Genomic DNA, 26,131 nt, shown 5'->3' with positions numbered 1-26,131 from the left:
GGTGTTAGTTCCTCTCCAAAGTGGATTCATGTTAGCAAAACCTCAGAAGGGAAGATGAGAGAGGGGGAATTTGACAGAAAAGATGGAAAGGGTGAGGTGATGCTTGTGAGGTAAGAGTGTAATGAAAAACTCCATCTTTGTTTTCAGTCAATCAAACTGTCAGGAAAGCACCAGCGGAATAAAGGAGAAATTGTTCTCTCATCCCAAACCCGAGTCAGTCTTTCCAGTGATGAAAAGCATGACATGATGTTGGCAATGTCTCTGAGAAATAATGGACAGGCAAATGTAAAGAACTACTCTCTTGACATGGAGGTACTTGAGTTCACTGTACTATTTGTATAATATAGAACACTGTGGAATATATTTGACACTTGGCCTGTGTTAGCTACTGCTGTTTTTCCAATGGTTAGTGCCTGTCAACCCAAAATGGTAATTAAAACAGTAATAAAATGACTTGGCATTTTCAGGCTGTAACCCTAGTGTGGCATTGAATCAATGATGTGGAGGTGCTGGTGTTGGACTGGGGTGGACAAAGACAGAAGTGACACAACAGTAGGTCATAGTCTAACAGGTTTATTTGAAATCACAAGCTTTTGGAGTGTTGCTACTTCGTCAGGTGAAATCTGACTCTTGGACTATAACCTGGTATTGTATCACTTCCAGCATTGAATTAAAGTATGTTGGTATGCTGAGCCATTTGATTTTTAAACTCTGGTCTTGTGATTTGAGATGCACTTCTGATTCCTGGGTTAAAATACAAACACTTGTAAATGCTTTGCTTCCTTCACAGTGGAGAGCTTCAGAAGTCAGTCACCTAGGCCTGCTGGGGACGTACACTGCCTCAGCCATCAAGAGGAGAATGGCTTTGGAGGCAAAGATTGATAGCAAAGAGAAAATTAAACTTGCCAGCACACGCGAGAGAGGATGTCAGCGTTTTTACACTGGATATACTTCTGGTCTGGATTACTAATTCATAGAGCTGACTATATTCTACTATATTTCACTGTTTGATAAAATATAATAAAATAGCTTAATGGAGACTTGGCTTGCTGAAAGAAGACAGAGGGTGGTAGTTGATGGGAAATGTTCATCCTGGAGACCAGTTACTAGTGGTGTATCGCAAGGGTCAGAGTTGGGTCCACTGCTGTTGGTCATTTTTACAAATGACCTGGATGAGGGCGTAGAAGGATGGGTTAGTAAATTTGCAGCTGACACTAAGGTCGGTGGAGTTGTGGATATTGACGAAGGATGCTGTAGGTTGCAGAGAGACACAGATAAGCTGCAGAGCTGGGCTGAGAGGTGGCAAATGGAGTTTAATGCAGACAAGTGTGAGGTGATGCACTTTGATAGGAGTAACCAGAAGGCAAAGTACAGGGCTAATGGTAAGATTCTTAGTAGTGTAGATGAGCAGAGAGATCTCGGTGTCCGTGTACACAGATCCTTGAAAGTTGCCACCCAGGTTGACAGGGCTGTTAAGAAGGCATACAGTGTTTTAGCTTTTATTAATAGAGGGATCGAGTTCCAGAACCAAGAGGTTATGGTGAAGCTGTACAAAACTCTGGTGCGACCGCACTTGGAGTATTGTGTACAGTTCTGGTCACCGCATTATAAGAATGATATGGAAGCTTTGGAAAGGGTGCAGAGGTGATTTACTAGGATGTTGCCTGGTATGGAGGAAAGGTGTTACGAGGAAAGGCTGAGGGACTTGAGGCTGTTTTCATTAGAAAGAAGAAGGTTGAGAGGTGACTTAATTGAGACACATAAAATAATCAGAGGGTTAGATAGGGTGGATAGGGAGAGCCTTTTTCCTCGGATGGTGACGGTGAGCACGAGGGGGCATAATTTTAAATTGAGGGGTGAAAGATATAGGACAGATGTCAGAGGTGGCTTCTCTACTCAGAGAGTAGTAAGGGAATGGAACGCTTTGCCTGCAATGGTAGTAGATTCGCCAACTTTAGGTACATTTAAGTCATCATTGGACAAGCATATGGACGTACATGGAATAGTGTAGGTTAGATGGGCTTGAGATCGTTATGACAGGTCGGCACAACATCGAGGGCCGAAGGGCCTGTACTGTGCTGTAATGTTCTATGTTACATTTACATAGTGTGGGAGCTCTTTTTCTTTGTTACTCTTATTGGAATGCGGGCGTCACTGACTGGGTCAGCATTTATTGCCCTTCCCTAATTGCCCTTAAACTCACTGGCTTGCTCGGTTGCTTCAGAGAGCAGTTAAGAGTAAACCACATTGCTTTGGTTCTGGAGCCTTGTGGTCCAGACCAGGTAAGGATGACAATTTGCTTCTCTAAAGGGCATTTGTGAACCAGGTAGGTTTTCATGACAATGGATTCCTGGTCATCATTAGGCCAGCTCATGATTTCAAGATTTTATTAAATTCAAATTTCACCATCTGCTGGGATGGGTTTCGAGCCCGTATCTCCAGAACTTTGGGATTCTGGATTAAGTGCCCTGCATCATGACCATAACAGGGAATTTAAAGTTGATTAATTGATATATCTGAAACAAAGGCCTCATTATTCTTATTGTTGAAGCTATCAGATTGTCACATAGACCTCCTAGGTTTATTAATGCCTTCAAGGGGCGGAAATGAGCAGTTGCCAATTGGTCTGGCCTAGACGTGACTCCAGGCCAGTAACAATGTGCTTGTCCTTAAGTGTCCTCTGAAATAGCCAAAGGAGCCATTTTGTAATGTTAAACCACAGCAGCAAAATTCAATAAGACGCATGGCCATACACAACATGGACCTGCGCTGACTCAAGAAGGCTGCTCACCACCAACCCAAGGGCCATTAGGGATGGGCAATAATTGCTGGCTTTGCGAGCAACCCTCCCATTCCGAGAATGAATAATTCAAAAAATAATCGGCTGCGTTTGTTCTGCAACTTTCCAGCAGCTTGTTGGCTTTTTGATATCTTTCCGTTTTCTGCAGAAATCATTTTTATATAACAGTAACAATAATAATTTGTCTGTCCCAAAGGTGGACCTGATGAGGAGGGAGTGGCATTCGCTCTTTGCTCCAGTGGAAGAGGCAGTGCAAAAGCAGAACTGTATCAGACACTGAATGAGACGAAGAAGGGAGAACTGGGCCACCTTGCGGTTGCAGTTGTCAACAAGACAATGCAGAATGTGCTGAGGGTAACAGCACAAGGCTGTGGTCACCTCATTACCAGGACAGAGGTACTTTTATCCATTGATAGCCGATGTGTAATTGCTCGCTGCGACCCCATTTTAATGCCTCAGGTCAGGTGTGATCCAGGGCGAGAGAGTCTGGATGGTGTGGGAGTTGTTCAGTAAATGGGGAGGTGGGAGGCTCCTGTTGTTGTATGTGGGTGCGAGGGGATAGGAGAAGGACATTGAGCATGAGGGGAGCTGATGAGAAGTTAGGTTTCTCCAAATAAAAACAATAGGAAAGCTGTTCTTAAACTAGAGAGGGTGCGGAAGAGATTTACAAGGATGTTGCTAGGGCTAGAGGGTTTGAGTTACAGGGAGAGGCTGGATAGGCTGGGGCTGTTTTCGCTGGAGCATCGGAGGCTGAGGGGTGCCAAGGTTTATAAAACCATGAGGGATATGGATAGGGTGAATAGTCAATGTCTTTTTCCTAGAGTGAGTGAGTCTAAAACTAGGGGCAAAAGTTTTTAAGGTGAGAGGGGAAAGATATAAAAAGGACCCGAGGGGTTAACCTTCACACTCAGAGGTGGTACATGTATGGAACGAACTGACTGAAGAAGTGATGGTGGCTGTTACAATTACAACATTTAAAAGGCATCTGGATAGATATGTGAATAGTAAAGGGTTAGAGGGAGCTAATAGGAACTGCAGTTGCTGGAGAATCCGAAGGGCCTGTACTGTGCTGTAATGTTCTATGTTCTATGTTCTATAATAAGGTGTGGAACTGGATGAACACAGCAGGCCAAACAGCATCTTAGGAGCAGGAAAGTGATGTTTTGGGCCTAGACCCTTCATCAGAAGGGTCTAGGCCAAAATGTCAGCCTTCCTGCTTCTAAGATGCTGCTTGGCCTGCTGTGTTCATCCAGCTCCACACCTTGTTATCTAGGGTTTAGAGGGATATGAGCCAAACGCTGGCAAATGGGACTAGGTCAAATTTTGATAATTGATTGGTGTGGACAGGTTGACTTGAAGGATCTGTTTCCATGCTATATGACTCTATGACAGTATTCAGGGGATTTTTTTTTTGCATAGCAATTGACCATCAGAGGGCTGATATTAGACTGCACCTACCGAGAAAACAAATGACAGCATTTTAAGGTCCCTTTGCATCTGTCAGAACTCAGCCCGAGCTCCATGATAAATGGGTCCACCGCAAACCTTATGTTCCCAAATTCTATCTCATGTCCCCGCCCCCTCCCCTCAATCCCACTGGGGGTTCAGGAAGCTTTGTATGAACAACTTGAAATTTTCCAAAAGGTTTATCAAGATGAAAGCAGGGATAAGGGAGTTATGGCTGTGTGAGAGATTGTGGACGCTGGTGTTGTTCTCCTTGTGGAAGTGAAATAAAGACCAGTTCCAGATACTGGAATTGAAAATAAATGCAGCGTTTTGAGAGACCGAGTTGGCAAGAAATTCAGGAGAAGTCAGTGAAATATTGAATGAGGCCTTTTTTGACGTGGAGGTCAACCAAATCTCAGACAGTGAGATGACATTCTCAGTGAGCAACGAGATGACTACTAATAGGGAGTATAACTCGCTATCATCCTCAATACTACAGAATCTCACCCCCTGCTGTCCCACCCACTGGATAAAAAACTTGATGGTGACAATTTAGAATGGCTCCCTGGTGTTCCCAGCTCATTGCTTGCTCCTCTAGACCACTACCTTGGACACTGGACTCCAATACCTGAGAGCACACTCCATGGGCAGAGACGCCCAAACCCTTCCTCCAAGGATGTTGGCATCTGATCTGCACCAGTCTCACTGCATCATCATGGCTCATCTCCAATCCACCTACATTACAACAGGTTTGGTACTACAGTGCTGCATTGTGTGGAATCAGTACTGATGGGATGCCCAGGGAGAAAGGGGACATGGATGGGACCTGATAACCAGGCCTACCACACCTTCTATGACGACTCGATTCTTAAATGGGACCTCTAAATGGAGAATGTCTGTGACCACACGAGGAGTGGATGGCATCTTAGTTTTTTGTCCCAACGCAGAGTCTCCACCACTGTGTGACAGGATACCCTTCAAAGGGAATTATTCATGTACTTACACAGTACAGGGTAAAAACAACTGTAATGCTAGCATCCTGCATGTGAAGTGCATGCAGTGTCCAACCATGTGGGGATACAAATCATTGTCACAAGCATTGATTATAGAATCGCAGAGTCCCTGCAGTATGGAAGCATTTGGCCCATTAAATGCACACTGACCTTCCAAAGACTGTCCTACCCTATCCCTGTAACCCTGCATTTCCCCTGGCTAACCTACCTCGCGTGCACATCCCTGGACACTGGGAAATTTAACATGGCCATTCCACCTAACCCTGCCCGTTTTTGGACCATGTCATTAATCGTTGCAGATTGAGGTGAGTTTAGTGCCATCATGTGAGAAAACTCGGCAGGTCTCTCCGAGAGAAACCCTCGGTGAAACTTGATGAAAATGACATTTAGAACATAGAACTGTACAGCATAGGACTAGGGCCTTCAGCCCACCATGTAAGTGCTGACCATGATGTAATTCTAAACCAAAGTCATCTGCCTGCACATGGGCTGTATTTGCTGCCTGTCATGTGACTGTGTAAATACATCTTAAACATTGCTATCTTATCTGATTCTACCACCTCCCCTGGCAGGGTGTTCCAGACACTTACCATGCTCTGTGTAAAAAATACTTGTCTTTCACATCTCCTTCAAACTTTCACCCACTCGTCTTAAACCAATACCCCCTAGTATTTGATATTGCCACCCTGGGAAATAAACTCCAACCATCAACCCTATCCTTATAAGCCTACACACTTCCATCAGATCATCCATGAGCCTCTGATGCTCTAGTGCCTATTCTCTAGTCTGTCCATTCTTTCATTGTAACTAATGCATTCCAATCCAGTCAAAATATAGAAAGATTCAGCGCAATGATTCTATGGAAGTGACTAATTGATTATATGTTATAATGAATTCTTATTAAAATATTGACATATGGAAACTCTCAGGGACTGTTAGATATGTCAGTGTAGGTCAGCTGGTAATACTCTAATGATGTAACTAGTGTTTGCGGATTCACAGCCTCTCTGGGGTTTGAACATACAGGGTAGATTTTCATTTCTGCATGAGTAAAATGAGCCAAGATTACTGAGCACGTTGCTTTTAGAAGCAACTCTGGGATTTTGTCCAATTTTTTAAAGATTGAGGGCATCTAGCCCTCAACCTACAAATCCCCTCCGCCCCTCCTCACTTCCTGTGACCCATCCTGGCCAACCCATGACCCATCAACCCCAATGGTCCTTCAAAGCAAACCATGCCACTTGCTTATACCCAGGGCCCCCTACAGCCCCTGTACTAACTGTAATAACGCAGGAAGCCTGAATGAAATGGAACATAATTTCTAGTTGAACACATCTTTAAGCCTGCTTTAGTTTTTCCAATCAACCTACTCAGAGATGTTTTGATGTGCCTCTAGAGTAGTTGGATCTTGAACCTGGGCCTCCTGGCTTGGAGGCAGAGACACTAACATTGTGTCACGGGGCCACTGTCTGCTCTACTTTTGTTTATATCCAGAAGTGCTCCTATACACAACTGAACAATTCTTTTACCCCATCACCAAAATCAACCATGGTATCTTTTCCTCTGTCAACCACCATCAGGAAATCACCCATGTTTCTAATTTAATAACTGACATGTGGAGACAACAAGGGCAACGCCAAGGTTATGGAGAGTGGGAAGGGGCTAAATCAAAACAGAGTCAGAAGAAAGGCGAAGCACTGGTAGTACCCACCTCTCTCTAAAGACATCAAGAGTTTGTGTTGGATTATTTGGATTGATTACATGGGTGTTTTTTTCTAGTGTTATTTATTATTTTTTTAAAAACCTGGAAATGAAGCAGAACCACTGCCCATAATACACATTGCATGTAAATTTCTTGGCTACATGATTGATTTACTGGTGGTGACATGAGTCATGGAATTATATAGCATGGAAACAGACCCTTTGGACTAACTTATTTGCACCCACCAGAGATCCTAAACTGATCTAGTCTCATTTGCCAACATTTGACCCATATCCCTCTAAACCCTTCCTATTCATATACCCGTCCAGGTGCCTTTTAAATGTTGTAATTGTACCAGCCTCCATCACTACCTCTGGCAGCTCATTCCATACATGCACCACCTTCTGCGTGAAAACGTTGGCCCTCAGGTCCCTTTTAAATCTTTCCCCTCTCACCTTTAAACCTATGTTCTCTAGTTTTGGACTTCCCTAATCTGGGAAAAAGACCTTGGTTATTCATCCTATCCATGCCCCTCATGATATTATAGACTTCTACCAGGTCATCCCTCAGCTTCCAATGCTCCATGGAAAAAAGCCCCAGCCTATTCAGCCTCTCCCTGTAGCTCAAACTCTCCAATCCCAGCAACATCCTTGTAAATCTTTAATGTACTTCTCAAACTTAACAATAACCTATAGCAGGAAGATCAGAATTGAATGCAGTATTCTAAAAGTGACCTCACCAATGTCGTGTACAGCCACATCATGACATCCCAACTCCTACACTCAGTGCGCTGACCAATGAAGGTAAGCACACCAAATGCCTTCTTCACCACCCTATCTACTTACAACTCCACTTTCAAGCAACTATGCACTCACACCCCTAAGTTTCTTTGTTCGGTAACACTCCCCTGGTCCTACCATGAACTGTATAAGTCCTCCCCTGGTTTGCCTTTCCAGAATGCAACACCACACATTGATCTAAATTAAACTCCATGTGCCACTCCTCAGTCCATTGGCCCATCTGATCAAGATCCTATTGCACTCTGAGATAACCTTCTTCACTGTCCACTACACCACCATTTTTGGTGTCATTTACAAATTACAAACCATCTCTCCTACATTCACATCCAAATAATTTATATAAATGATGGAAAGCAGTGGACCCAGCACCAATCCTTGCAGCACACCACTGGTCACAGATTTCCAGTCAAAAAATAACCCTCTACCACCACTCTGTTATCTTCAAGCCAGTTTTGTACCTGGTTGGCTGGTTCTCTCTGCATGCCATGTGATGTAACCTTGCTAACCATGTGAAAACTTGTCAAACACCTTGCTGAAGTCCATATAGACAATGTCTATCGCTCTGCCTTCATCAATCTTCTTTTTCACCTCTTCAAACAAACTCAATCAAGTTAGTGAGACACGATTTCCCATGCATCCTATGTTGGCTATCCCTAATCAATCCTTGCCTTTCCAAGTCCTTGCAAATCTTATCCTCAGAATCTCCTCCAACAACTTGCCCACCACTAACATCAGGCTCACTGGTCTACAACTCCCTGGCTTTTCCTTAACACTTTTCTTAAATAATGGCACCACGCTAGTCATCCTTCCAGGCAACTTCACCCTTGGCTGTCGATGATGCAAATTTCTCAGCAAGAGGCCCAGAAATCTCTTCCCCTAACTTCCCCATGAAGTTCTGGGATACACTGGATCAGATCCTGGGGAGTTATCCACCTTTGTATGCGTTAAAACCTCCAGTACCTCCTCTTCTGTAATATGGACACTTTTCAAGAGATCACCATTTATTTCTCCAAGTTCCCTAGCTTCCATGTTCTTCTCCACACTAAATATTGTCACAAAGTTTCTGTGTAGTATTTCACTCACCTCCTGTGGTTGCACACATAAACGGCCCCATTGAATTTTAAGGGCCGTATTCTCTCCCTAATTACTCTTTTGCCTTAAAGATATTTGTAGAATCTCACATTGTACGCACTTAACAAAATCCACTCCATCCAGGCCCTTAACACAATGACAGTCCCAGTATATGTTTAGAAAGCTAAAGTTCATTGGGCGGCACGGTGGCTTAGTGGTTAGCACTGCAGCCTCACAGTGCCAGGGACCTGGGTTCGATGCCAGCCTCGGGCAACTGTCTGTGTGAAGCTTGCACATTCTCCCCATGTCTGCATGGGTTTCCTCCGGGTGCTCCGGTTTCCTCCCACAGTCCAAGGATGTGCAGGCCAGGTGGATCGGCCATGCTAAATTGCCCATGTTGTTCAGGGGTGTGTGGGTTATGGGGGATGGGGATGGGTCTGGGTGGGATGCTTCGAGGGGCGGTGTGGACTTGTTGGGCTGAAGGGCCTGTTTCCACACTGTAGGGAACCTAATCTAATCTAATTACAACCATATTGTTGTTACGGATATATGAGATCTCCTTAAGCATTTGCTTCTCAATTTCCTGCTGACTGGGCAGGGCAGCTGCTATTATACACTCTCAGTAAGATGACCATCCCTTTTTTAATTTACAATTTCAGTGGACATTCTCCCAGGAGTGTCCTGATAGGAGTACAATTGTTATGTTATTCTTAACAAAAAACGCCATTCCCTCTCCACTCTTGGCCCCACTCTCTATCCTTCCTATAGCATCTATAGCCCAGGACACTAAGCTGCCAGTCCTGTCCATCCCTGAGCCACATTTCTGGAATAGTTATGATATTCCAGCCCTATGTTCCCAACCAGGTCCTGAGTTTACTGTCAGATCTCTTGCATTGAAATAAATGCAGTTTAATTTATCTGCCTTACCTCATTCTCTGCCACGCTCTTGCCTGCCTCGACTATTTAACTTGCTCCCTTTATCTATTGTGCCAGCCTCAGATTTATCTCTTTTCTTACTATCTCTTTGGGATTCCCCACCCCCCACTTGCTAGTTTAAAGCCTCCCGAGTAGCACTAGCAAATCTCCCCATCAGGATATTCGACCTCTTCTGATTCAGGGACAACCCACCCTCCTTATACAGCTGATATCTACCCCAGAAGAGATCCCAGTGATCCAAAAATGTGAATCCTTGCCCCTTACACCAGCTCCTCAGCCACGAATTGATCTGCTGTAAGTTCCTATTTCAACTCTTACTAGCATGTGGCACCGGGAGTAATCCAGATATTACTATCCCCAAGGACCTACATTTTAACCTCCTGCCTAATTTTCTATGTTCCCACTGCAGAACCTCATCTCTTTCTCCATCTACATCATTTGCACCAACGTGCACAGCAACCTCCTGAGGGTCGCTCCATCCTTTCAGAATGTTCTGTACCCGCTCCTGATTAAAAGCAGTTGGTTGTGTGTGATAACATTTGCAAATATGAAAGTGCAAAGAAGAAAAAAATAAAGCAGACTCACAGGATGCTGTTTTGCAGTTGTAGTGTCCTTACCTGTGGACCAGGAGGACCATATTCAAGTCCTACCTGCTCTGCAGTTATGTAAGACATCTCTGAACAGGTTTATTTCTATAAAGCAGCCCCACAGGATCTTGTGATGTGGAGGTAGTGTCACTGCCTTTGGACCAGGAGCCTCAGTTCAAGTGCCATCCACTCCAGAGATAGGTCATAACATCTCTCAAGTGTATGAAGCAGACCCAGATGGTGGTTAGTAGTTAAAAATAAAAACAAAAATGTCATAGTGATTTGCAGATGGGAGAAAAAGACAATGCAGTTGTGTGTAAGACCTCTTTTGGATATTGAAAAATCCATTGAGGGGAAAGTGAAGGAAAGGTAGGAAGAGAGGGAAGGGGCTAAATCAAAATGGAGTTGGGCTTGAGGGTCTGTGTTATTTTTGACCTATTTGCTAATCAACCTGTTCAAAGATATATGACACACCTCTAGAACAGGTGGGATTTGAACCCATATCTCCTGGACGAGGGGTAGGGGTACTACTGCATCACAAGAAGGCCCTATCATGGGACGCCTCACAAATTTGTTTGTCATCCTTGTGCAGGGGCCATGCTAAGCATCTCAGTATTGTTCCAATTCTCATAAACGTGTTGCTGAAGTAAGCACAAACAGGAAGGTATGTGTTTTTTTGGGCAGACCATTGCCTGTTACCAAGGAAATGCATTCTCATTGAGTTCAGTGATTCCCCAGAAGCCATTGGGGTTATCATTCTAACTCATGCAACCCCAACCATAACCTTTTACCCTTATATCCTCCATGCCACCAAAGTCAGTATTTGACCAAAGGAAGATCACAGAAGCCAAGCATAGATTTCCAAATGTCCATTGTAGAGCTCACTCATTGAAAAAACAGGTCTCCATAATGAAACTCTAATCAGTACAGTTGAATATATCAAGTGCTTAACTCCCGATAGAGCCAAGCCTTTGTGTTCATAACCCCAACATCAGAAACAGTTAATCCTTTAATAACTTGTTTGAGCTGTCAATCCATCTGCCTCCCATTGTGATGATAATATGTTGTGGAAAGCAGCCAAACACACATACATACAGTTGTTTTTCATTTTATAAAGGCCAGGGGATATAAAGAATTTGATAGATTAACAGTTCTGTTGCTCGAAATGGAGCCAGGATTTGTGGATCCAAGTCCCATCTGGCTGCTTTAAAGGTCTGTGGAATCTGCATTAGCACATAGTTAATGCCCATATTTCAGTGCAAATTGAGGTTGCATTATTAGAAATATTGTCTTTCGGAGGCAGTATTAAAATAAGTCCTTCATCTCCCTGTTATGGCAACTATAAAAATTCCCAAAGCATTATCTAATGGAAAGAATTTTTCTCCTGCTGAGCTGTATCCCTCAAACATTCCAAAAACTGGTAAGCTAGTAACTTACCCGACCAACACAAAATACTGGAAGTATTCAACGGGCTTAGCAACATGTGGGGAGAGAATCAGCGCTAACATTTCAGATTGAGGAACCTTCAAGAGAACCTGCAAAGCATTAACTCTGTTTCTCCACAACTCCATCATACCTGCCTCAGAAGCAAAAATCTGGCCTCTAGCCTCAACATCAGTCTCAATTCTGGCAGAATGTATCACAATCTCTCGTTGTGCAAAAAAATGTTCCTCCTGCACTTTGCCTTAAAACTCATTTTTATTTTTCAATCTATAAACTTGTAGACCTCATTATCAGTCTGTTGCTATTGGAACTGTCCGTCTATCAAATCAGATCAAATCCTTTCCTACAAAAGTGGCCCAATCATTTCATATATTTATTTTGCATTAGCATTTTTGCTTTGCAGCGATGTCCAAGTGAACCTGCACTGTAATCTCTACATTGTTTTCCAAAATGCCATCAATACCACAGATGTATGCTTTACCCATAGAATTGTAGGATCCTTACGGTGCAGTAGAGGCCAATTGACTCTTTGAAAAGCATCCCATCCAGACAGTTCTTGCCGCTTAGGCTGCTACTTATGAAACTGAATCCACAAGTGCATGTCCTCTTCTCCGTCACCCAGTCTTCTCTCATGTTAATCAAAATGTGTCACCTCAAACTGACATTGGGCCAACTATTTTACCAAGATGTTCATTAGAATCCCTACAGTATGGAAATAGGTCCTTCAACCCAACAAGTCCACACCGACCCTCAGAACATACCATCAAGACCCATACCCCGAGAACCCATCTATTCTACACATTACAGGCAATTTAGCATGGCCAATCTACCTAGCCTCCACATCTTTGGACTGTAGGAGGAAACCGGAGCACCCAGAGAAAATCTGCGCAGACACAAGGAGAATGTGCAGACTCCACACAGTCACCTGAGGTTGGAATCAAACCTGGGTCCCTGGCGCTGTGAGGCAGCAGTGCTGATCATGGAACCACTATGCCGCCCAATGCTTTCTGCAACCTGCAGGTCAAACAATATTTGAGTAGCTGTCATTATTTGACTTGCAGTGGTGGACCCTGACAGCCAGAATGGTTGGGTGTGTTACGTTTTGTGCTTATATGGAACCAGAAAGTCAGAATAGTTAGTAATAATCACATACATCTGAATTATTCCAGTAAACTGAGGTTAGCAAGTTGAATAATTAAAGTAGCAGTAGCTCGAAGCACTGTTGCAATTGTTGTTTGCAGCATTGCATCGCTAAATATTGTACAGAGAATTAATTTTCCAAGAATGAATGGAACATAGTTGGTAGGCAAAAAGTGTTTTTCAATACTGAGAGGTGGGGGAGTGCAGGGATGTGTGTGCTTTTTTGATAGATGCCATGCTTAGTTAGATTCTCAATTCCTACTTGATGACTGTCATAATTTCAGATTCTGCCTCAGATAAGGGGAGATTTTATGTCACTGATGAACCTCTGAGGAATTTGAAGTTATTGAAGTTTCTCTTTTCAGTCCATATTAGATGGAATTCTATCCTCATCTATTGTTTCTTGTCACTCTAGGCCAAGTTTTCAGAAATAATTTTGCAGTTTAAGAACCACTTGCTGAAAAAGCTCAAAGATTTTGATCTACGTGTTTGGAAATTCAGGAAAAATGTGAGTATGGCACACATCAAGTTTTAGAATTAGCAGGTTTCTTTCACCAGTGTTATGAAAGGCTATAATCTAGGAATAGAAAAACAAAAAAACCTGCTCATGCCTGTTTTAATGTTCAAGGATATCATAAATGATCTGTGACCTCATTTCATCAACTATCCACCATTGCCTCATGTACTTTAAGAGTTTGGATAATAATCAGAATGGTATATGGAATCATAATATCCCCACAAATAGCCATTCAGCCCAGTGAGTCCACATTGACCCTCTGAAGGACATCCTACCCTATTCCTGTAGCTGTGCACTTCCCATGGTTAACCCACTTAGCCTGCACATCCCGAAGCACTATAGGGCAATTTAGCATGACCAATCAACCCAGCCTACACATCTTTGGACTGCATCTCATATAGTATTGTATAATATTATAATGTAATCTCTTATCTATCTGTCTGATTTTAAATTTACTATTGATCAAGCACCAATTGCCATTTATGAAAGAGAGTTCCTTCTTCTACTACCATGTATATATAGAAGTGTTTCTTAATTTCATTCTGGAATGATCTGACTCTACATTTTAAGCTGTGAGCTCTGGTCCTAGACTCCCCAGCTAGCAGAAATGGTTTCTAATAACCTAGTCTATCAATTCCTCTTACTACCTAGGAAACTTCAATCAAGTTACTCTTGATGTTTTTAAATCCCTGGGGATACAACATGTGTAATTTGCTTCATCACTTCACTCTTGGACTCCAGCTTATCATTCTAATCCATCTCCCTCCAAGGCCAATCTATCTTTCCTGTGGTGTCATGCCCATAGCTGCCCACAGTATTCCATGATGTGGAGGTATTGGTATTGGACTGGGGTGGACAAGGTTATAAATCACACGATACCAGATTATAGCCTAACTGGTCTGTTTGAAAACACAAGCTTTCGGAGCCTTTCTCCTCTTTCAGTGATTACAGCGAGGCTTCAGAAGCTTGTGTTTTCAAATAAACACATTGGACTGTAACCTGGTGTTGTGTAATTTCTGACACAGTATTCCAGATATGATCCAACCAGGGTTTCCTAATACTTGGGCGTTACTGCTGCTCCTTTATCCCATAGATAAAGCCAACCTTCACTGAGCCCTGTAGAGTATTGTCTGCGCCTAACAATGACATTTTAATAATCAATGGAACCGGAACTCACTGTTTCTAGCTCTTCCTCAATTACAAGGTAAAGTTGACAGGAATGTCTATGGTTGTTATTCACATGGGCTTCCAGAAGGCCTTCAATAAAATCTGTAAAGTTTGCCTCTTATTCTGTCAGTATATCTTTGTAATCCTGAATTTCCATCTAACTGCTGCCTATCTTTGAATCATTGGCAACTTGGAATTGTTCCCTGCATTCCATCATTTAAGTCATTAATAAACATAATCAATGTAAAACCTGCAAAGGGGAGGGTCACCAGTAGTTGCATTCTGCCTTTTAGTGTCTTTGTCCATTGTCCCCACACTCTGTCTCCTGCTGCATAGCCAATTTTCAAACAAGTATTTCCCCTGCTCACCTTTATAGAATCATAGTCATAAAGCATGGAAACAGGCCCTTCAGTCCAACCAGTCCATGCTAAACATAATCCTAAACTAAACTAGTCCCACCTGCCAACTCCTGGTCTATATCCCTCCAAACCTTTCCTATTCATGGGCGGCACAGCGGCTCAGTGGTTGGCACTGCAGCTTCACAGCGTGAGGGACCCGGGTTTGATTCCAGCCTCGGGCAACTGCCTGTGCGGAGTTTGCACATTCTCCCCGTGTCTGCGTGAGTTTTCTCTGGGTGCTCCGGTTTCCTCCCAGGGTCCAAAGATGTGCAGGCTAGGTGGATCGGCCATGCTAAATTGCCCATAGTGTTCAGGGGTGTGTGGGTTATAGGGGAATGGGTCTGGGTGGGATGCTCCAAGGGGTGGTGTGGACTTGTTGGGCCGAAGGACCTGTTTCCACACTGTAGGGAACCTAATCTACAATGTACTTATCCAAATGTCTTTTATTTGTCGTAATTGTGCCCACATCCACCACTTGCTCAAGAAGTTCATTCCACACACTAACCACCCTGTGTGAAGGAGATTTGCCCCTCATGTCTTTTTTAAAGTTCTCTCCACTAAAAATGTGACCCCTAGACTTAAACTTCCCCTTCCTAGGGAAAAAGTACCTACTGGTAACCCTATCTGGTTTCCGATAACCGATTTTATTGAATGCCTTCTGGAAGCCCATATGAATAACATCCATAGACATTCCCATCTCCAGTACTTTACTCACCTTGTAAAGAAATTCAGTCACATTCGTCAGGCTTATCCCAATCTTTGCAAATCAACATTGGCTCTGTCTGATCATCCAAGAATATTCAAGGTGTTTAAACATTCTGTCCTTAATTATAATGTTCAGTAATTCCCCACATTGGGGGGTGAATTTTCATCTCTTGAGTTGGAAGGTCAAGAGGGGTTGTATGTGAGTCTCACATTTTGAATTTCCCTCATGTTTCCTTACACCTGACATTTTCACTGGGAAAACATGGTGCTTCCCTTAGGGTAAGGTAGAGTTCAAATCTCAGCTGGAAATTAAAATATTACATTTCATGGTATTTTCATGTAGGTGGGTGGTTCCTGAAGGTTGTGGAAACACTGCAAGGTCAAAGTCAATTCATGAACCTCAGGGAAAACAGGCTAAAGAGTCAGGAACCTATTGACAAGTAATTTGAAAAGGACGAGCCAATACCCTCTCATATTCTTCTTGCCATTTCTGTGGCAGCTCACAATCTCATGTCCCTCCACGCCCTGTCTTATACCGTCATATCTCCGTGTCTCCTCCACCCCATTCCCACTTCCATCATACCCATGCCTCATAAAGCAGCGATGTAAAACAGGTCATTTAGCTTAATATCTCTCATTGGGAAAATGTGAGCATTTATTGCAAAGGACGTGGGTGCAGAGCATTTAGAAACAGAAGCAGAGTCAGCATGGCTTAACAAAAGGGAATCACTGTCTGTCAGTAGGAGTTCTTTGAGGTCACATGGAAAAAAGGTGGATTGATAAGAAGATTAGAGGGTATATTATGGTTGAATAACTTTCTTGAGGAGGTACCTGAAAGGCTCGGGCAACCTGTTGATGTGGGGTACATGACTTCCAGAAAGCATTTGGTACAGTGCCATGCAACACGCCTGTGAACAAAGTTATAGACCGTGGAATAAAAGGGATAGGAGAACATGGATACAAAATTTGCTGAGTGATAGGAAACAGGGAATAATGGCAAATGGATATTTTTCAGACTGAAGGAAAGTTTTGAGGTTGGTTGACTCGCTGAGCTGGTTTCTTGTCTCACAGATGCTTTGTTACTGTGCTTGGTAACATCCTCAGTGCAGCCTCCAATGAAGCATCAGTGTGTTTTTCCCCCTGGTTTTTGAACTCTGGGGTCCGTTGAGATGATTTCCTCACTTCTGGTTTTCCTTCATAGTGGAATGTAAATGCGGTTGAGTTCAATGTGTTTATTAATAGCATGCTTCATGGAGTGCCAGGCTTCTAGGAATTCTGCCTGTCTCTGCCTAGCCTGTTTGAAGTGGAGTTTTCCAGAGGCCAGTATTAGGACCTTTACTTTTCCTGATATGTATTCATGATTTGGATCTTGGTGTGCAAGGGGCTATTCAAAGTTTGCAGGTGACATGATCAGAATAGTTTGGTGGTTATTGTTGACTGATGCAGACTTGATGGGCCAAAGGACCTTTCTCTGCACTGTCGACTTCTTTGAAACTTGGAAGAATTGTAAACTGTGAGTAGGATGGTGCAGAACTCCATAAGGACAGAGACAAATTGGTGGAGTGGGCAGATAGGTGGCAGATATGGTTCAGTGCAGAGATACGTGAGGTGATGAACTTTGGTCCAAAGAGCACTGAAAGACAATATAAAACAGGAGATACAATTCTAAAATGGGTGCTGGAGCAACGGGACCTGAGTGTGCATGTACACAGATCTTTGAAGGTGGCAAGACAGTTGGAGAGAGCAGTGAACACAACATCCTGTGCTTTATTAATAGGGACATAGAATACAAGAACATGGAGATGATGTTGAACTTGTACAAGACACTGTTAGGTGTCACCTGGGGTATAGTGTACAGTTTTGTCTGCCCCATTATAGCCAAAATGTGAATGCATTGGAAAGTGTGCAGAATTCATTTACAAAAATGGTTCCTGGGATAAGAAACTTGAGTTATCAGGATAAGTTGAAGAAGTTGGGACTGTTCTCCCTCGAGAGAATAAGGCTGAGAAGCAATCTAATAGAGGTTTTAAAATAATGGGCAAGCTGGATAGAGTAGATAGGGAGATCCTGCTCTCCCTTGTTAACAGAGGAATAAATTTAAATTGAAGGAGTAAATGTAATTTGAGAAAAAAAATCATTTTCACACTGCAAGTGTACTCAAGGCTGTGGTAGACAGATTTTTAATCAGTAAGGGAATTGACAGTAATGAGGAAAATTCAAGAAAGTTGAGTTAAAGATTATCACATCAGCTGTGATCTAATTGAGTGTGGGGTAGGATCGATGGGCTGAATGGCCCACTTTTCCTATGTCTTATGGTCTAAGAGAATGATAACAGTCTGCACCCTCCAATGTTTCCAACTCCAATGACCACATGACAGTAAAGCTTGCTTCATCATGGTTATAATAGTGCTACAAAATCTCAGTCTGAAACAAAGAGCAGATCAGTGCAGGATGGCAAGTTAGGACAGTGCTTTTCTTTTTGTCACTAGCTGCTGAAATTATATCGGGCAAGATTTGAAGAAAACTGAGCATTTATTCCCCAGATAATATTGAACCATCAAATGTAAACCTGCCTTTTCAATTTAGGACAAAACAATTCCCAATTATATATCCAAATTCTCTGATAATAAATGAGTCAGACACTTTGATGGAAGTTGTATTCCTATTCCTATGTCCGTGGGGATGCCATTCAGATCATATGGTCAGATGTCTGTGTTGTTCAGAATGATGCCAACAGTGCAGGTTCAGTCCCTGTGACGATGGTAGTTCGTGGAGGCCTGGCACTTCACCATGCCCCATGCTCGCAGAGTGATGCTTTACAAACTCTATATGACCAATTAATCTGCTCTCTCTCTCTCTCTCTCAAAAGATTTATAAGGATGTTACCGAGACTGGAAGGCTTGCGTTATAAGGAGAAGCTGGATAGGCTGATACTTTTTTCCCTGAAGGAGGAGGCTGAGGGCTGACCTTATAGAGGTTTATGAAATCATGAGGGGTATAGATAAGGTGAATAGCAAAGGGATTTACCTCAGGCTAGTGGAGTTTGAAACTAGAGGGATTTAATGCGAGAGGGAAAAGATTTAAGAAAGGACCTGAGGGGCAACCTTTTCTCGCAGAGTGGTGCGTGTATGGAATGGTAGAGGTGGATTCAATTACCACACTTAAAAGACATTTTGGGTAGGTACATGGATAGGGACAATCCAACAGGATATGGGCCAAATGGTTTAGTTTAGGAAACCTGGTTAGCATGGACAAGTTGAGATGAAGAGCCTGTTCCTGTGCTGTATAACTCTATGACACAGACGCATGCATGCACAGACGCACGCACACACATGCGCATACTCACAGACGCATGCACGCTCAGACACACACACACACTCAGACGCGCACACAAGCGTGCACAGACACACACACACACACACAAACACACACACACGCAAACACACACAGACACACTCGCGTAGTTTTATGTAACTATATCTAGAGTGGGACAGTATAACTCAATTAAGGGCAAAATTTGTTCTGTTAAAGTTAAATCTTTGCTACAGTTGAATTAACAAGAAATCCAAATTGTAATGAAGTATGGTTGCAATAAAGATTCTAATCAGACCGCAAATATTTTTGTGGGTTTCTGCTGGCACACTTTGAATAGAAGTGCTACATTAATACATAGCAAGAGGAAAAAAAAAATCACATTTTAAAGATATAGACATTGCCACTTTTAAGTTCTGCCAAACATTTATTAACATTAGTCGATTATACACAAAGAATGAGTGGCCATTAGTTCTAGAAGCAATATCTAGTGACAAACTTAAATTGAGCACAGATGAAATCCAATCATCAACCTGTAACTTTTGCTACAAACTAAACATATCTTTATCTGTTCATTTTGTTTGGACCCATGGGGTTTCAATTCTGCGAGATGTTACTGACCTGGCGTAGCGTTGCTATGGAGGTTATTATAACTAAATGATCCTCCTAACCAAAGAAAAAAAATTGCATTGTGTATCAAAGTAAGTCCCTGAGATGGGGAGGAAATCTATTCAGTTCACAAACTTTAAAGAATTGCTTCAAAGTTATGTTCAAAAATGATTTGGTAATCTGAGTAAAAGTGAATTTTGAGGCACAAGAACTTGCATCTATATACCAACATGTCCTTGTTTTACATTCTGTTTCCATCCGGCTTGTCTTACTTTCCCTTATCATTCATCATTCAGCGTCTCTTTAGCTTGTGTGTAGGTTGTGTTCTGTCAAGTCTCTGCTTTCAATAATAAGCTATGTAGAGGACCACCTCCCGACCCCCATCCACCTGATAAAGTTGAATTTTGACACTATTGGTCTGAAGTCGGGCAAAGGACCTTTTCGCCCCTGCACCAATACACCCTGAGTAATGGTTTCATTCCTCTCTAGGTTGAAGGTGTTGAGCTCCTACATGAGACATGTGGTTGGTTGTTAAAGGTTTCACAGAAGACAGCAGACGTGATCAGGAATGGCGGTAAACCATTCCGTCAGTTCTGGAAGCTGAGCAGAGCCAGGCAGATGTTGCTGCATGCTGTCCCATTGTACCTAGCAAAGCTTGAAGAAATGTTGCAACAGTTACAAGGAGAACTCCAAAGTAAGTGATGAAGAACATGATTGAAAAGGTGTTGAATACATCCTTCTGGAGTTTCCACACTTTTATGTTTTCTTTTCAGCGCAGTTCACCTGAAATTGGCACGGCTGGTGCAAAAGGGCATTGAATTCTAAGTGCCAATTATATTCTGCGCAACTCCTGTTTCTCCGCAATCTTCTGTGCCAGAAACTGCTAGAAATAGGTCCAATCCATAAACTGAGCAGGGCCCACTGCCAGAATGAATTACTCATCACTGGAGCCTTGGAAGAGGTTTCCAGAATTAAACAGGTTCATTTGGTTTTATGATCAACTAATAGTTACCCTTTGAAAGCTTTTAAATATTCTTTTTTTGTTTAATTTGCTATGAAGCTGATGACTGTACAATCACATAACTAGCAAATAGTTCTGAATATTTGGTGTGGTATATTTTAGTCATTTAAAATATCAGGTTGGGAATTACACACCAATTGAAATTGTTTATCCCTTTATGTTTCAGCTGTATTAAATGGACTGTACCAAGTTATCCCTCATTAGGAATATTTATAAATCAAGTTTTTCGAAACTTTATCATTTCAACTGCTGCCTAATCATACTGGTTCATAACAGGGTGTGCACTTGGCGAGTGTACAATTGAGTTCGAGCAGTATTACAACTGAACTGTTCCTATCCCTTACTTTTGATGTGCCAAATTCTACAAGTGCCATGCACTATCATTGCTCAGGTTCTCGGCCTGAAGGTAGGTCTGCCACCACCACAAACCACCAACCCCCCCCCACCCCGCCGCCTGCCCAGTGCCACAACCTCCAACAGAGAGGGCAAAGGATCCCGAATCTGCCCCGACCAGAATGGGTGTCAGACACCACGTTGTTGCAGCAATCTGGTCCATGCCAGTCAACCAGCCTCTTTTTCCCCCTCCCCTGCCACCCAGAAGGCATCCAGTTTCCTATGTCAACATGCGCTCCCACTGGCACCTGGCCAAGGATCCAATTTGCTTTCCATCTAATGGCTGACCAGGAATCTCTCCTGTTCTTGTTGCTTTGACGTTGGTGTGAGTTGGAAGAATTAGTGAGTTGATACTCGACCTGTTTGGCCACGATATGAATGCACCATCCTTGACCATCAAGTCCTGGAGGAGCTGTACAACCTGCAGCTACTGGTCCAGAATCATGGACACTGCAAACTGTGCCACAAGATCTCCTGCCTTGGACTTAGCCATCTGTTTATTGCTGTTTACTCAATTACATCCTGATCACAAGGTGAGCTTTGGAGGCCATTCCAAAATTAATTTTAAAAAAATAGAAATTTGCAAATTGCAGTATTGAAAAGTATATCATTTGAAACAAAAGGCTTCTATTTTGCAGCACGTAATACAGGGATCTAGAGAAGATGAAATCTTTAAGAACATCTGATGCTTTTCCTTCAGCTTCCAATCAGTGATCTCACACTTTGCATCAATATCAAATGTCATAATCCACTGTGTGACCAACCTACTGAATATTAGTGGCAATTGGCTCCTGTTAATGACATTCTTCATAATGTCAGATAGTTCAACATCAGCCGGCAAGTCTGGCTTGATCTCTAAAGTCCATGAAGCAGTCATGAGGTCACATGAATTGTGTTCCACTCTGAGTAAACACGGATGGCCAGCTGTTTGCCTTTGTTGCAGACGCAGAACAATTTGAAGGTCATTCACATGCGCGTCCAAACTGTTGTTTTGAACTGATGAGGACATTCCAATTTACAATGTCCAAGACCAATCAGCAATTTAACTCTGAATTACCTGAGAATCTATTTACTCAAGTAATTAGATGAGTGGCCTTAAGGAGACAGGAGAATGAGAAGAACACAGCACTGTAACAGCAAATAGTGTAATGCTTCATTCTTGTCTGAATTGCATCAAACAAAACCACAAGAAATCATTGTTTAGACTGTAAAATTAAGCTGATTTTATCTATTTCCAGTCCCTATGATTTGACAATTCTTATCTCACGCTCAACAATAACACTTCTCATTTTTATGCCACTACTAGAACTGACAGTGGTCTACATTGTCTACAGTTCTGGCCTGCCTGTTATTGGAAGGATATTTTTAAGATGGAGAAGGTTCAGAAAAGATTCACCAGGATGGTGCTGGGAATGGAGGGTTTGGGTTATAAGGAAAAGCTGGAAGACTGGAACTTTTTTCACTGGAGCATAGGATGTTTAGAGGTGACCTTATGAATAGAGTAGATTATCTTTTATTGTCACATGTACTCAAGTACAGACATACAGGAGTACAGAGAAGAGTTTACAATGTTGCCTCTCATGGTGCTATCTTGGGTACAAAGTACATAGGTGTAAATCTCAGATACAACAAAAACGAAGTCGCATTATCTTATAGTGATTCAAAGTATGAGTTGGAAATAAGACATAGTTAAAAGGATAAACTTTACAGTCAGATAAACAAATTACAAATAAACATTACATTGCAGTGGGTCAGCGCAGGGACTACCACACATGGTCTGACCAGCCTCCAAGCTGCTGACCGCCTGTGCCAGACCCCAGTCTGACAATCGTCCCTGCTCCATTCTGGCCTTCCAGCCCATTCCAGGTTGGGTGGAATGACCATGCTAAATTGCTTTTAGTGTCCAGGGATGTGCTGGGGTGGGGTGGGGGATCTTTGGAGGGTCACTGTGGATTTGATGGGCTGAATGGACTGCTTCCACATTGTAAGGATTCTGTGACTCTACCACTACACCACAAGACCTCCCTAGGCGCCAGCTCTATTCTCTTTTACACACGATTGAATGTATTTTTACCACCATCAAATCAACTGTGCTACTTCTTCAATCTATTTTCTTCATCACCAAATCACCTGTGTCCCTAATTATACATAGAGTTTCAGCTCTAATATACAAAATCCATTGACAGTCACTTGCTTCCAATCAACTCCAGATCTGTTCTGTTTGAATCTTAAAGGGACTTGCATTTTTTTAAAAATTCTGACAGGGTGAACCTGAGAACAGGCCACGAAGAGGTCCACTTGCCTCTTAGAAAAAGATTCTTTGGCGCCTGACTCTTCAGTTCTTGATGAAATCTTCTGATATCTGAGGTTGTATGAAGACCCACATAAAGGAATTAAGACCTGTGCCCCTGGATATTGGCCTCACTGTTACGGAAAAGGTTCTTTCTATCCATTTTAACTACCACTCAACCCTCTTATAACTATATCCAAGTTAATTAAACCTATCCTCAGTCTTCACAATTCCAAACAAAAAAAACCCCAATCTGTGCAATATTGCTCATAATCAAAGTACTGCATTCCTGGAAACAGTCTCTTATCTGCCATCTCCTCCCCACCCTCACCTGATTTTCTAGAGATCACCTCATGGTCAGCAAATGTCACCCGGATGCAACAAGAAGGATATCTGCTCCCATTTTCTTTGCTTTAACTGAGTAACCAGCTCTCTTATAATCTGTCTACCTGAAGAACATTCACGGTCACAACCCCTAACGTGTCCGACCAGTTCAATCCCTGCCTCGCCATGAGCAAGAACGTGAGAGATTTGATAACCTGTGTATTTATTTAATGCAAAGTTTTGTGCCTTTTTGTTCACCCTTCGTAATCAACTTTCACCTCATCACATTTTGTTCCTGAATCAAAGCAATGTTTGAAAAAAAAGGGGAAAGTATACCTGCTTTGAGCTGAACTTAAATAAACAAATCATTGCAACTGTTTGAGTACCATTAGGGGGCTTGTCCAGGTTATACCTTTTTCACAATGGGAGTGATGAAATAGCAGTCCATATCTATAATTACCCACTTCACCTCGACTGATGGGTGAGTAAAATTGCAGAGTGGTAAGTGTTCATAGGTTTTCCAAAAGACTTGAGGCTATGTGACTCCCCGTTGGGAGAGTCCCTCCTCCTGATCTAGGAGACCTGGGTTCAAACCTCACTCCAGCCATTGTGGACATGGACAGGAGCATTCACAATGCAAGTGAAGTGGTTGATGAACCCTTGCTGAAAGGGAAATAAATGTGTGCAAAGATATGAAGTAAATAATCATACCTGAGGGAATAACATGAAAAGGGAAGCAGTTGGCATGAGCAACATGACTCAAACATTTCACATTCATGGATAGGCCAATTTGATTTTCAGAACCGGTGGCCACATTAAAGGGTGCTTACTATGATGTCACACTGAAGGAACTAGATCAAGAATGGAAACAGAAGACTGAGGAGTATCTGGAAAAGATTCAATCTTTTATACCCACCATTGTTCAGGATACATGGCTGCTACGTTCAGTGCCGAAAGTGCTCCATATTACCAAGCAAGTATTTGATTTGGTAAGTGTGTTAAATCTACAAAGAAAGATACCATGCCATTAATTTCGATTTTACAATCTAATTTTCCATTCAGAAAAAGAAACTTCATTTCTCATCTCTAGTTTATGTTATTAGTTATTTATAAGTTCATTTTAATCCCATAAATCAAGAATAATTTTCCTTATTTGTTCATGGAATGTGGGCATCACTGGCTGGTCCAGTATTTGTTATCCATCCCTGTTTGTCCTGGAGAAGACCATAAGAACATAAGACATAGGAGTGGAAGTAAGGCCATTTGGCCCATCAAGTCCACTCCGCCATTTAAATCATGGCTGATGGGCATTTCAACACCACTTCCCTGCACTCTCCCCGTAGCCCTTGATTCCTTTTGAGATCAAGAATTTGTCGATCTCTGCCTTGAAGGCATCCAACGTCCCGGCATCCAACGTTCTGGCCTCCACTACACTCTGCGGCAATGAATTCCACAAGCCCACCACTCTCTGGCTGAAGAAATGTCGTCTCATTTCAGTTTTAAATTTACTCCCTCTAATTTTAAGGCTGTGCCCACGGGTCTTAGTCTCCCCGCCTAACGGAAACAACTTCCTAGCGTCCACCCCTTCTAAACCATACATTATCTTGTAAGTTTCTATTAGATCTCCCCTTAACCTTCTAAACTCTAATGAGTACAATCCCAGGATCCTTAGCCGTTCATCATACACTAAACCTACCATTCCAGGGATCATCCGTGTGAATCTCCGCTGGACATGCTCCAAGGCTAGTAAGTCCTTCCTGAGGTGTGAGGCCCAAAATCGGACACAGTATTCTAAATGGGGCCTAACTAGAGCCTTATAAAGCCTCAGAAGCACATCGCTGCTTTTAAATTCCAACCCTGTTGAGATAAACAACAACATTACATTTGCTTTCTTAATCACGGACTCTACCTGGAAGTTAACCTTTAGAGAATCCTGGACCAACACTCCCAAATCCCTTTGCACTTCTGATTTGCGAATTTTCTCACTGTTTAGAAAATAGTCCATGCCTGTATTCTTTTTTCCAAAGTGCAAAACCTCACATTTACTCACATTGAATTTCATCAGCCATTTCCTGGACCACTCTCCTAAACTGTCTAAATCTTTCTGCAGCCTCCCCACCTCCTCAGTAGTACCTGCCTGTCCACCTATCTTCGTATCATTGGCAAACTTCGCCAGAATGCCCCCAGTCCCTTCATCCAGATGATTAATATATAAGGTGAACAGCTGTGGCCCCAACACTGAACCCTGCGGGACACCACTTGTCACCGGTTGCCATTCCGAGAAAGAGCCTTTTATCCCCACTCTCTGCCTTCTGTCAGACAGCCAATCCTCAATCCAAGCCAGTAGCTCACCTCGAAGACCATGGGCCCTCACCTTGCTCAGCAGCCTCCCGTGAGGCACTGTATCAAAGGCCTTTTGGAAGTCTAGATAGATAACATCTACTGGGTTTCCCTGGT

At 42.7% G+C, this 26,131-nt stretch overlaps 1 protein-coding gene, 1 long non-coding RNA gene and 1 other non-coding gene across 7 annotated transcripts in view; 1 reads left to right on the top strand and 2 right to left on the bottom strand.

The window, feature by feature from the left end:
• LOC132210893 (uncharacterized) overlaps positions 1 to 26,131 on the bottom strand; it is a 297,035-nt gene that overhangs the window by 206,946 nt on the left and 63,958 nt on the right. For 4 of the 5 annotated variants that reach the window (XR_009447106.1, XR_009447102.1, XR_009447103.1 and 1 more), the window contains one exon: positions 24,591 to 24,678. This is a non-coding gene — a long non-coding RNA (uncharacterized LOC132210893). Of the gene's footprint in view, positions 1 to 19,720; positions 20,598 to 24,590; positions 24,679 to 26,131 lie in introns of those variants that run through there. The other variant, XR_009447104.1, reaches the window with a different exon arrangement.
• LOC125462404 (uncharacterized) overlaps positions 1 to 26,131 on the top strand; it is a 347,507-nt gene that overhangs the window by 286,087 nt on the left and 35,289 nt on the right. Inside the window, exons 60-65 of the mRNA XM_059653886.1 lie at positions 148 to 312; positions 791 to 956; positions 2,997 to 3,196; positions 13,354 to 13,446; positions 20,136 to 20,340; positions 24,476 to 24,663. Coding sequence (XP_059509869.1) covers positions 148 to 312; positions 791 to 956; positions 2,997 to 3,196; positions 13,354 to 13,446; positions 20,136 to 20,340; positions 24,476 to 24,663 — 1,017 coding nt within the window. The remainder of the gene's footprint in view (positions 1 to 147; positions 313 to 790; positions 957 to 2,996; positions 3,197 to 13,353; positions 13,447 to 20,135; positions 20,341 to 24,475; positions 24,664 to 26,131) is intronic.
• Positions 10,903 to 11,009, bottom strand: LOC125462611 (U6 spliceosomal RNA). The gene has a single exon (XR_007249681.1). It is a non-coding gene; the product is annotated as a U6 spliceosomal RNA (small nuclear RNA).

The sequence above is a fragment of the Stegostoma tigrinum genome, chromosome 23, assembly GCF_030684315.1.
Source record: "Stegostoma tigrinum isolate sSteTig4 chromosome 23, sSteTig4.hap1, whole genome shotgun sequence".
Classification (NCBI taxonomy): domain Eukaryota; kingdom Metazoa; phylum Chordata; class Chondrichthyes; order Orectolobiformes; family Stegostomatidae; genus Stegostoma; species Stegostoma tigrinum.
This window is presented reverse-complemented; position numbering and strand designations above follow the sequence as displayed.